Raw genomic sequence first — 12,292 nt, 5'->3', positions numbered from 1 at the left:
CCTGCTGGAATTCTCTTCGGAACCCGCCGCCCGCCTCACGTCGTGAAAAGCCCCCTTCCACGAAGTCGATTCCCTCCCCGCCCCAGCCTCGCCCTGTCGGCCCTGCCTGGCAGCCCCTGCAGCCTCTCGGGAGAGGCCGCATCCTCCTCCGGGCGGACGATTCTGGAGAGCCCACCGTTCTGGGGCACCCTCCCCGCCTCCTCTCCTCGCGTCGGCTTCTGTTCCCCAGAACCCCCTCTTCCTGGTCACCTCTTCCCCTGACTCCGCGCTGGGGTGGGTGACTTGGCCTGCCTAGTGACACCCAGTGTATTTCGCCCCAAATTCCTCCCCACTTGAAAACGTGCTTCTTCCAGGAGGCGGTTGTCTTATTTCATTCCACGCCTACTCAATGTGTGATGGAGGGCACTGGGAGAAAGAAAGCCATTGAAAGAAAACCTAGAGGCAACGTAGAGGATGGGTGAGGAACTTTGCAAAGAGACAGAATAAGCCGCGGAAGTAGCAGGTGGAAAGAGTAGAAGTTTGAGGAAAGCCCGGTCTCCAAGGAGATGAAGGAGAGCAAAATGGAAGGGCCCTTGTTCAGAGTAGAAGTGGAGGCAACAATGGTGAGGCACGTCAGATGGAGGAGAGGACTAAAGAGTTAAAGTCTTGGCCAACAGAGGAAGGTGTAGTTGAGACAGAGGAAAGAGGTGACAAGAGAGCGGAGGAAGAAACCAGAATGGAAGTATAGCTACCTGGGGGTGCCAGAGAGTGGGGACCAAGGGAGTATAACAGAGAAAGAAGAGAGGAATATAACGGAGAGCAGGGAAAGAGCGCAGGTGGGACAAGAAAGAGGCTGAAATGCATGGAGACTGGGGACAATCGGAAGGACTGGGGAGAAATAAAAACAAGAGGGGAAACACGTGCACAATGGGACAGAATAGGTGTGAGGGAAGGAATCCAGAGGACAGAGGATAACAGACTGAGCAGAAACCCAGGGGGAAAACAGGGAAAAAAAAAAAGAGAGAAACACAGAAGAAGATAGAATAAGAGGAAAGTACATCTTAGTGAAAAGAGAGGGTGGGCCTGAATCCAGATGGGTCTGCGTTAATTGGATATAGATGATTAAATTGTGAAATACTGATTTGGGGCTTTACCATCTAATACATTTAAAGTTTGTTTAAATCATGTGGATGAGGACGAGAATTTCAGAACACCTGCCCGTAAGGCTTGTGCGTTTTATATTTATTTGCATCGCAAGGTAATTTCCATTTGCAAACCCTATTCAGCCAGTGGGCGGTAACTTAGTCATTTGTGGATCACCCTCTCCCCTTTGCCTGGGTTGCGGAAGGGGAGAAATGCTGGTCACTACATGGTGCCTTTTTATTTATTTATATATACTTTTTAATGTTTTTTTTTCTTTCTTTTGGGGGAGAGAGAGAGAGTGTGTGTGTGTGTGTGTGTGTGTGTGTGTGTGTGTGTGTGTGCGCGCGCACGCGTGGGGGAGAAGCCGAGAGGGGGAGAGAGAGTCCCAAGCAGGCTCTGTGCTGTTAGTGTGGAACCCAACTCTGGGCTCTATCTCACTTACTGTGAGATCACGACTTGAGCTAAACTCGAGTCCACTGCTTAGGGGATGAGTAGGGACACCTGGGTGGTTCAGTTGGTCAGCATCTGACTTCAGCTTAGGTCATGATCCCAGGGTCCTTGAATTCTAGCCCGAGTAGGGCCTTCTGCTCTTCTGCTCTTGGTGAGGAGCCTGCCTTGAATCCTCTAGCTCCCTCTCGCCCCTCCCCCACTCTTACGCACTCTTGTGCGCATGCTCTCTCTCAAAAATAAATATCTAAAAAAAAACCTCTTTAACAAAGAGTCACATGCTTAACCAGCTGAGCCGCCCAGGTGCCCCTACATGGTGCCTTTTTTAAAGGAGTGTTAAATTTACTCTTTTTGTTTTTGTAATGGATTTACTTCCCCCTCCCTACTGCTCTTACATTTAATTCAGTATTCTTTTTGTAGCTTGAGGTAAATCTTAGTTCAGATTCCACTTTTCTATAAATAATAATAATTTTTTAAAGCTTATTTATTTTGAGAGAGAGAGGAAGAGTAAGAGAGAATCCCAAGCAGGCCCCGCATCACCAGCACAGAGCCTAAGGCAGGGCTCCAGCTCGCTCACGGTGAGATCATGACCTGAGTCAGAAGCTCAACCATCTGAGCCACCCAGGTGCCCCTTATATAAATAATTATTAACTTCTGAAATAATGGCCTCCTGTACACTCAAGTCAGGTTACTCTTTTTTCAGTATGATATATATTTTTTAAGTTTTTATTTTAATCGCCCAATGTGATATATTAATTTTGTTTTCACTTTGACCCCAGAATTACTTAGGTTTTTTTAAAAAATTTACATCCAAATTAGTTAGCATATAGTGAAACAATGATTTCAGGAGTAGATTCCTTAATGCCCCTTACCCATTTCGCCCATCCTCTCTCCCACAATCCCTCCAGTAACCCTCTGTTTGTTCTCCATACTTAAGAGTCTCTTATGTTTTGTCCCCCTCCCTGTTTTTATATTATTTTTGTTTCCCTTCCCTATGTTCATCTGTTTTGTCTCTTAAAGTCCTCCTATGAGTGAAGTCATATGATTTTTGTCTTTCTCTCACTGATTTCACTTAGCATAATACCCTCCAGTTCCATCCACGTAGTTGCAAATGGCAAGGTTTCATTCTTTTTGATTGCCGACTAATACTCCATTGTGTATATATACCACATCTTCTTTATCCATTCGTCCATCGATGGACATTTGGGCTCTTTCCATACTTTGGCTATTGTTGATAGTGCTGCTATAAACATGGGGGTGCATGTGTCCTTTCGAAACAGCACACCTGTATCCCTTGGATAAATGCCTAGTAGTGCAATTGCTGGGTTGTAGGGTAGTTCTATTTTAGTTTTTTGAGGAACCCCCATACTGTTTTCCAGAGTGGCTGCACCAGCTTGCATTCCCAAGAATTATTTAGATTTTTAAAAAAAAATTACAAATTATTCACCTTTTAAATGGGTTTCTGGTTTAGATTGAGGCGTGCGTGTTTTCTCCTCCTTATCTTATATATTAGAAAAGTTCTTCAGCAATTGGTACATACTTTTAGGTTGTTTCAGTGAGTACTTAGTAAGGATGCTGATGGTCTTGTAGCCTTTGAAACCTAGTTTAACAGTTGCCTAATGCTCCAATTTCTTCTGTTATGTGATCCCTTAAAACAGTGGGCTGTGAGCTACTAAGTCTCTGTGCCCCTCAATTCCATTTTGTCTGCTCTCTGCAAACTGAAGGATGGCTGGGTTGACTTGGAACCTTTCCCAAAAGAGTCCATCTATTTACAATGAAGAAATTTGCTCATGAACAAAACAAAACAAAAAACCCTCAACAAAACTGAAATTAAACAAAAATTTGCTCAGAGCTAATTTCTGTAGCTGACCGTCTTTCAGTGTGATCTGCATTAATGGTTATGTTTTTGCAATTACGTATTTTTAAATATTTTACTCTCCCATGTGGTGAGGACTTCCCTGTGTGTGTTTGTGGCACAGAATGGGGTATGGCCATTCTAAGCTTTAAGGAGAATTTTCAGCTTTTAAGGTGGACTTCTAAGAAAGAGCCACATTGCCTGAGGAAGAGGCCCAGAAGAGGAGGAAGAAAAATGAAAGAGGACACAGGAATGGCGTTTTCTCAGGTAAAGTCATATTCTTGGTCGATGATCCATTTCTCCTTCCTGTTGGCCTTGCGGATCTCTAGAGGACTCTTTTTTTTTTTTAATTTTTTTTTCCAACGTTTTTTTATTTTATTTTTGGGACAGAGAGAGACAGAGCATGAACGGGGGAGGGGCAGAGAGAGAGGGAGACACAGAATCGGAAACAGGCTCCAGGCTCTGAGCCATCAGCCCAGAGCCCGACGCGGGGCTCGAACTCACGGACCGCGAGATTGTGACCTGGCTGAAGTCGGACGCTTAACCGACTGTGCCACCCAGGCGCCCCTCTAGAGGACTCTTGACACGTGCCCATCCACACTCCCCCAGGCCTTCCCCCAGCCCCCCTCCTCTCCAGTTAGATTCCAGCTCATGGTAACCCAGTGACACGGAGCCTGTGAGTAGGCTTGGCCACATGCTGATGGGCTCACGCTCAGGCAGCGGTTGTGTAGGGGCCACATCTGGATGCACTGTTAGCCGTCTGTAAGCCGGGGTAAAAGAAGCGGCGCGTGGAATCCTGTATTAACGTCCACACGTACCTGGAAACTTCTAGAAAAATAGACCAATAGCGAGCAATCTGCCCACTTTTACACTACATTTGAAGCTGAACAAGTGTGGGTCACTGCCTTTAAAATATTAATGTTGGGAATGGAATGGAAAGAGTTTTATTCATCATGAGTTTTAAAATATGAAATCAACCTTTCTGAATTTGGATGGTTTTTATTTCTTTTCCTTGATCATTTCTCTGGCTAGGATTTCCGGTACTCTGTTGAACGGAAATGCTGAGAGTGCAGACCCTTGCTGCCGCCTTCTTTTTTTTTTTTTTTGTAAAAAAATTTGTTTTAATTTATTCATTTTTGAGAGACAGACCATGAGTGGGGGAGGGGCAGAGAGTGAGGGAAACACAGAATCTGAAGCAGGCTCCAGGCTCTGAGCTGTCCGCACAGAGCTTGATATGGCCCTCAAACTCATGGACTGTAAGATCATGCATGACCTGAGCCAAAGTCGGACGCTCAACCGACTGAGCCCCCCGGGCGCCCCTGCCTTCTTCTTTATCTTAGAGGAAAAGCTTTCAGTCTCTCACCATTGGGTAGGCTGGTTGTGTGCTTTTTGTATATGACTTTAATTGTGTTGGGGGTGGTCTGTTATTCCTAGTTTGTTGGATGTCTTCATCCTGAAAGCTTGTTGAATTTTGTGAAAGCCTTTTTCTGCATTGAGATGACCAAATGTTTTTTTTCCTTCATTCTGTTAGTACATTCTACTAATGTATTGTCATTGATTTTTTTGAATGTTGAATCTTCCATACTTTGTTTTAAAATTTTTTTAAGTTTATTTATTTTCAGAGAGTGAAATCACCAGGATGGAAGAGGCAGAGAGAGAGGGAGAGAGAGAGAATCCCAAGCAGGCTCTGCACTGTCAGCACAGAGCCTGATGCGGGGCTTGAACTCAGGAACCATGAGATCATGACCTGAGCTGAAGTCTGACGCTTACCCAACTGAGCCACCCGGGTGCCCCTCTTTGTGGAGATTTTTGATCACTGCTCGTATGTCCTCTCCAGGTATAATTCTGTTCACATTTGTTATTTCTTCGTGATCATAGGTCTTGGTAGGTTGTATGTTTTCATGAATTGACCCTTACCTTTGAGATTATGCATTGTTGGCATGGAGTTGTTCATAGTACCCTCATAGAGTCCTTTTTAAGACTTTCCATGACATGAATTGCAATGTTCACTAGTCTAGCTAAGGGCTTGTCAATTTATTAATCTTTTCAAAACATCTCTTGGTTTGTTGATTTTTTTAATATTGTTTTTTTTTAATCCTCTATTTCATTTACCTCTGCTGTAATCTTATTTACTTCCTTCTGCTAAACTGGGTTTAGTTTGTTCTTCTTTTTCTGCCTCCTTGAGGTGTAAAATTAGATTTCTGATTTGAGATCTTTCTTCTTGTTTAATGTAAATATTCACCATTGCAGACCCTCCTCTGAGTGTCCCTACATTTCAGTATGTTGTTTTTTCATTTTCATCCAGACACTTTGCAGATTCTCTTGCGGTTTCTTCTTTGACCCATTGCTTAAGAATGAGCTGTTTGGGGGCACCTGGTGGCTCTGTCATTAAGCATCTGACTTCAGCTCAGGTCATGGTCTCATGGTTTGTGAGTTCACGTCCCACATCAAGTAAGCATGAGCCCCGTTTTGCTCTCTCCCTCTGCCTCTCTCTCCCTCCCTCCCTCCCTCCCTCTCTCTCCCTCCCTTTCTCTCTCCCCCTCCTTCCCTCCCTCTCTCTCTTTCCCTCCCTCTCTCTCTCTGCCCCTTGCTCACTTGCTCTCTCTCTCTCTCTCTCTCTCTCTCTCAAAACAAAAAACAAAAAACAACAAAAAATGTTTTGGGGTTCCTGTTTGGCCCAGTAGGTAGACTCTTGATCACAGGGTTGTGAGTTCGAGCCCCATGTTGGGTGTAGAGGTTACTTAAAAAAATAAGCAATTAGAAAAAAGTATATTATAGAAAAAATGAGTTGTTTCCTTTTTGCTATTTGCTTTTAGTTTCAATTCAGTGTTAGAGAAGATGCTCTTTATGATTTCAGCCTTCTTTTTTTTTTTTTAATTTTTTTTTCAACGTTTATTTATTTTTGGGACAGAGAGAGACAGAGCATGAACGGGGGAAGGGCAGAGAGAGAGGGAGACACAGAATCGGAAACAGGCTCCAGGCTCTGAGCCATCAGCCCAGAGCCCGACGCGGGGCTCGAACTCACGGACCGCGAGATTGTGACCTGGCTGAAGTCGGACGCTTAACCGACTGTGCCACCCAGGCGCCCCAAGATTTCAGCCTTCTAAAATTTGCTAAGATTTGTTTTCTGGCGTGACGTCACGTGTGCTTTAGAAGACCATGTTCTGCTGCTGCTGGCTGTGGTGTTCCATCTGTCTGGTAGGTGCACTTGGCTGAGAGTGCTGTTCAGGTCTTCTGTCTCCTTCTGGATCTTCTGAAACTGGGTACTGAAGTCTACTGTTATTATTTCTTTTTATTTTTTTATTTTTTATTTTTATTAAAAAAAATTTTTTTAACATTTATTTATTTTTGAGACAGAGAGAGACGGAGCATGAACGGGGGAGGGGCAGAGAGAGAGGGAGACACAGAATCGGAAGCAGCCTCCAGGCTCCCAGCCATCAGCCCAGAGCCCGACGGGGGGCTCGAATCACGGACCGTGAGATCGTGACCTGAGCTGAAGTCGGACGCTTAACCGACTGAGCCACCCAGGCACCCCATACTGTTATTTCCTTAATACATCTGGGGGCTCTAATGTCACATGCCTGTGTGTTTACCGTTGTGCTGTCTTCCTGGTGAGCCAATCTTCTTATCATGATGTCCTTCCCCTCTTGCGACCGTTTTGTCTTATAGTCTCTTCTGTCTGATAGGATATAACCACCTCTGCTGTCTTTAGGATCCTGCTTGCATGAAATATCGTTCTCCCTCTTGCCCTGTTAGCCTGTTTCCATCCTTAGATCTGTGAATTTCAACAGTTTCAGCTCCTTGACACTCTCTCTCTCTCTCTCTCTTTTTCTCTCTCTCTCACTATTTTTACCTCCTTTAACTTCTTCTGCTGATGCCTGCTCAGGCTGGCTGGGCGAATGGCAGGAGCCCCGGCCAACCCCCTTTCCTCCACCGAAATTTCAGAGCAAATGCATCCAGCGTTCTCGACTGGTCATGACATTTGGTGAAATGTTCTTGCTTAATGATAGTTTAACCATCGATTTCCTTTTTGTCATTTTTTTCAAGTGTCTATTACTGTGATATGTTTTTAAACCTGAATCTGTTCAGGTACTGCATATCATAACACCGGTAACTCTTCTAATCTCGAACCATCGTTTTATTAGTGGAATAAACAAACTCTCTTTGGTGTTTGTTAATGCCTACACACCTACGTTTAAATGCATATAATTGTATTTATATTTTTGAATGCAGGTATTTTATGGAGATTGGAGTTAAAGTATTCTTTATTTTTTCATGTTTGTGCCCTCTCTTTACTAGCCTACTGTATCGTCATATTGACAAACCGAATGAAGTACAATTTATACGTTTTAATCTTCCCAAACATGCTGAAATACACGTGAATAAAAATGATAATGGGGGCACTCGGGTGGCTCAGTTGGTTGAGTGTCTTGACTCTTGATTTCACCTCAGGTCATGATCCCAGAGTCGTGGCAGTGAGCCCTGTGTTGGGCTCTGCGCTGACCGTGAAGCCTACTTGAGATTATTTCTCTGTCTCTCTCTGCCCTCCCTTGAGCAGTCTCTCTCTCTCTCTCTCTCTCTCTCTCTCTCAAAAACCACTGGTGGATTCTGTGTTCGTTTACTATAAAAACAGCCATTTAAAACCTTTCTTTTGGGGTGCCTGAGGGGCTCAGTAAGTTGAGCATCTAACTCTTGATTTCAGCTTAGGTCATGATCCCAGGGTCATGGGATCGAGCCTTGTGTTGGGCTGTGCGCTGAGCATGGAGACTGCTTAAGATTCTCTCTCTCTCTCTCTCTCTCTCTCTTTCTCTCTCTTTCGAGCACCTGGGTGGCTCAGTTGGGTAAGCTTCCAACTCTTGATTTCAGCTCAGGTCATGATCTATGATCTCACAGTTTGTGAGTTTGAACACCACATCAGGCTCTGCACACAAATCACAGAGTCTGTTTGAGATTTTCTCTCGCTCCCTCTCTCTCTGCCCCTCCTCCTCTCACACTCTTTCTCAAAATAAATTTTAAAAACTTAAAAAAAAAGTTTCTCTTTCTCCCACTCTGCCTCACTCCCCTGCCCATGTTCTCTCTTAAAAAAAAAAAAATCAGGGGCGCCTGGGTGGCGCAGTCGGTTAAGCGTCCGACTTCAGCCAGGTCACGATCTCGCGGTCCGTGAGTTCGAGCCCCGCGTCAGGCTCTGGGCTGATGGCTCGGAGCCTGGAGCCTGTTTCCGATTCTGTGTCTCCCTCTCTCTCTGCCCCTCCCCCGTTCATGCTCTGTCTCTCTCTGTCCCAAAAATAAAAATAAAAAAAAAAACGTTGAAAAAAAAAAAAAAATCATGGGGCGCCTGGGTGGCGCAGTCGGTTAAGCGTCCGACTTCAGCCAGGTCACGATCTCGCGGTCCGTGAGTTCGAGCCCCGCGTCGGGCTCTGGGCTGATGGCTCGGAGCCTGGAGCCTGTTTCCGATTCTGTGTCTCCCTCTCTCTCTGCCCCTCCCCCGTTCATGCTCTGTCTCTCTCTGTCCCAAAAATAAATAAAAACGTTGAAAAAATAAATTAAAAAAAAATCATTCAAAATTATGTTGAGAAACCACACCTCATATTTCAGTTAATTTGCACGAATGCATGGATGTGTAAGTCCATGGTTGTTTTTTTTTTTTTAACTTTTTTTAACGTTTATTTATTTTTGAGACAGAGAGAGACAGAATATGAACGGGGGAGGGGCAGAGAGAGAGGGAGACACAGAATCGGAAGCAGGCTCCAGGCTCTGAGCCATCAGCCCAGAGCCCAACGCAGGGCTCAAACTCACGGACCGCGAGATCGTGACCTGAGCTGAAGTCGGACACTTAACCAACTGAGCCACCCAGGCTCATGGTTTTTATAAAGACATTCCATAAATAAGTTTCATAGTTTTTAGCCATTGAAATTATGTCTTAAGTATATTCCATGGCCTGAAATTCTTTCTACACTATCAGGCTAATGATTTAGGTAATGATAAGAATAGCAGCGTTTCTGTGCATGCAGCGTCTATGAGGACCTTTTATGTAGTTTGATGTAGTAAACTTTGAGCTTGTTTCAAGAAGCCTCTGTCTGTGTACTTGTAATGCTCCGTTACTGAACTACTTAATTCTTGAGTTTCAGTTCTAAAACCTGACTACCTGAGCTCGAGTGCTCGCTGTGTCATTCTTAGCTCTTTGACCAGAGGAGAGTTTTCTAGAGTGCCTCCGACCAGTATGAGTCTTCCCCGCCATAGGATGGGAGCACATCTTCCCCCAGTGAGCTGTTCTGCTGATACCAGCTTGGTACATGTGAAGCCTTTAGAGTAATACCTAGCACGTAGGAAGGGTCAGAAGCTTTGAAGTCATTGCCATTGCTATCCTCATCACAAGTTTTATTGATTTCATTTTAATTTTTAATTAAAAAAATTTTTTAATGTTTATTTTTGAGAGAGAGAGAGAGAGAAAGCACAAGGGGGAGAGGGGCAGAGGGAGAGGAAGACACAGAATCCAAAGCAGGCTCCAGGGTCTGGGCTGTCACACACAGCCCGATGTGGGGCTTGAACTCACAACCTGAGCTGAAATCAAGAGTCAGACACTTAGCCAACTGAGCCACCAGGTGCCCCCTCATCACTGTTTTTAAATTCTAACTTCTCTTTAAAGCCACTGTGAATGTTGTCATCTCTGCAGATAGCACTCATGCCGTAGCTCATCTAGATACTATCACTCCGTGTGTAGAACACAGTATCTAATACTGTGTATAGACAGTTTAGTATTGGGGTTTTTTTAGGTGTATTCTTCATGTATTGTCCACAAAATGAGAAATCCATAGTTACTTGGAGGGTATTATAATCTCTTATGGAAATGCATAAGAACTTAAAGTTAGAGGCACATAAGTTGCTTAAAATACCTTAACATGGGTCTGTTGGACAGTCACTTTAACCAAATTGATATGCACCTCTCTCTTCTCATGTTGTGTGAAGAACTCACCCCATGGCCTCTTGGTGAAGTGTGTTTTCATTTCAGGGACGATTGACCTTCAGGGATGTGGCCATAGAGTTCTCTCAGGAGGAGTGGGAGTGCCTGGACCCCGCTCAGAGGGCCTTGTACAGGGACGTGATGCTGGAGAACTACAGGAACCTGGTCTCCCTGGGTGAGGACAATATCTGTTCAGAAGTGGGGATCTGCCCTTGGGTATCTTTGCATTTTTCCTTAGTTTGCCTCCTGGGAGCCCCTGCCTTACTTGCCTGAGTTTGAAAAGCCTCATTATGCAGCAGCTGGACTTTTACTTTCCTGTTTTTTCAGATGATATATCAGGAGTTGTTCTGGAGTTTAAGAATGCATAAAACCAAATGGCAGACTTTTAAAATAGCCAGTTTCCGGGGCACCTGGGTGGCTCAGTCGGTTAAGCGTGACTTCGGCTCAGGTCATGATCTTGTGGTTTGTGAGTTCGAGCTGCACATCGGGCTCTGTGCTGACAGCTCAGAGCCTGGAGCCTGCTTCAGATTCTGTGTTTCCTCGTCTCTCTGACCCTCCCATGCTCATGCTCTGTCTGTGTCTGTCTCTCAATAATAATAAACAAATGTTCAAAAAAATTTTTAAATAGCCAATTCCCTATTTTCTTCCCCTGCACTTTGGATTCAGTAGTTTGGGAAGAGAGCTGTATCTCTGCGATCCTGTTGCCTGCACTCTCAGAAGGAGGCAGGCGGTGGAGGAGTTTGTGAAATGATCTTTCCAGATCCATCTGTGATGTCCTCTCTCCTCAGCTGAACAAAAAGCGAAGATTCTGGAAAAGCCATAGCACATCACGTTCACCTTCCTTTCTTCTTATAAGCAGGAATATGTGTGTTTGACCTGAATATTACGTCCTTTTTGGAGCAAGGGAAAGAAGGGCAGAGAGGAAGCCGCACATTAATAGTGTTTGAGAGGGGCGCCTGGGTGGCTCAGTCGGTTAAGCATCTGACTCTTGGTTTCGGCTCAGGTTGTGATCTCAGAGTTTCGTGAGTTTGAGCCCCACATCCGAGCCCACTTGGGATTCTCTCTCCCTCTCTCAGCCCCTCTGCCACTCATGTGCTCTATCTCTCTCAAGATAAATAAACTAAAAAAAAATGGTGTTTGAGAAACTCTCTGCAGTGGGAGAGTTCTATGGGAAAACAAAGGCTTTTTTCTTATGAACACTTGGAGGACATTTTTCTCTTCCCTCGCTTATCACTCGGTCTTCAGATGTGTGAGGTTGACCCTTTCACCCTCCAGCGGTGCTGCAGCTCCCGCAGAGACGAACACAAACGTCGCGATCCGTGATCCACACACAGTGACCTGGTGCAGTGATTGCTTTGGTCCTTGACTTTGCAGGGCATGGGAGGGCCGTTTCAAAGGGGATCTCTCCTTCTGGGCTTGATGCCATCAGATGCTCGGGTCTTCGTCCACGTGGCTCAGCGCTGAGGCCTCCGTAGTCCTGACTCTTGCACCTGTCCTCGTTCCACACCCATTGGCTGTCCCTGGGAGACCTGATCAGAAGGGAAGACACTGGCTCCTCTTGCCTTCCTTCCATCAGGCTCCCTGGAAGCTGCATGGCGCCGTCTTGAGCCCTGTCTGCCTGTTCAGGTTCCTTAGCCATAGCTCCCATTCTGCTTCTGCCACACTTCAGGGGCACATGAAATGGGGAGGTGGGTTGGATCTTACGAGATTTTTTACTCACATGTGTGAAGACAGTTGGCAGAAAGGTCTTTTTGATCCCCTGTCCCACATGGGAGCGCATTTCAGCTTTTAGCTTGGTGTCTGTGGGTGGAGGGCACAGTCCCGTGTCAAGATCCTCCATCACCTGGCCCTGACATCTTGTATTTTCTCTCTTCCACCTCTCTACCTAGTTTGGCAACGATTTCATT

General features: G+C 45.2%; 1 protein-coding gene across 1 annotated transcript in view; it reads left to right on the top strand.

Moving 5' to 3' along the window:
- Positions 1-3,676: 3,676 nt before the first annotated feature.
- The window catches only part of LOC124511683 (zinc finger protein 160-like), a 28,115-nt gene continuing 19,499 nt past the window's right edge, over positions 3,677-12,292 (top strand). Inside the window, 3 exon segments of the mRNA XM_047079068.1 lie at positions 3,677-3,691; positions 10,434-10,560; positions 11,245-11,326. Coding sequence (XP_046935024.1) covers positions 3,677-3,691; positions 10,434-10,560; positions 11,245-11,326 — 224 coding nt within the window.

This window comes from Lynx rufus, unplaced genomic scaffold, assembly GCF_022079265.1.
Source record: "Lynx rufus isolate CCGP_SWC_20201006 ecotype Redwood Valley unplaced genomic scaffold, mLynRuf1.p SCAF_16, whole genome shotgun sequence".
Classification (NCBI taxonomy): domain Eukaryota; kingdom Metazoa; phylum Chordata; class Mammalia; order Carnivora; family Felidae; genus Lynx; species Lynx rufus.
The sequence above is the reverse complement of the archived record's forward strand: the minus strand, read 5'-3'. Positions and strand labels throughout refer to the sequence as shown.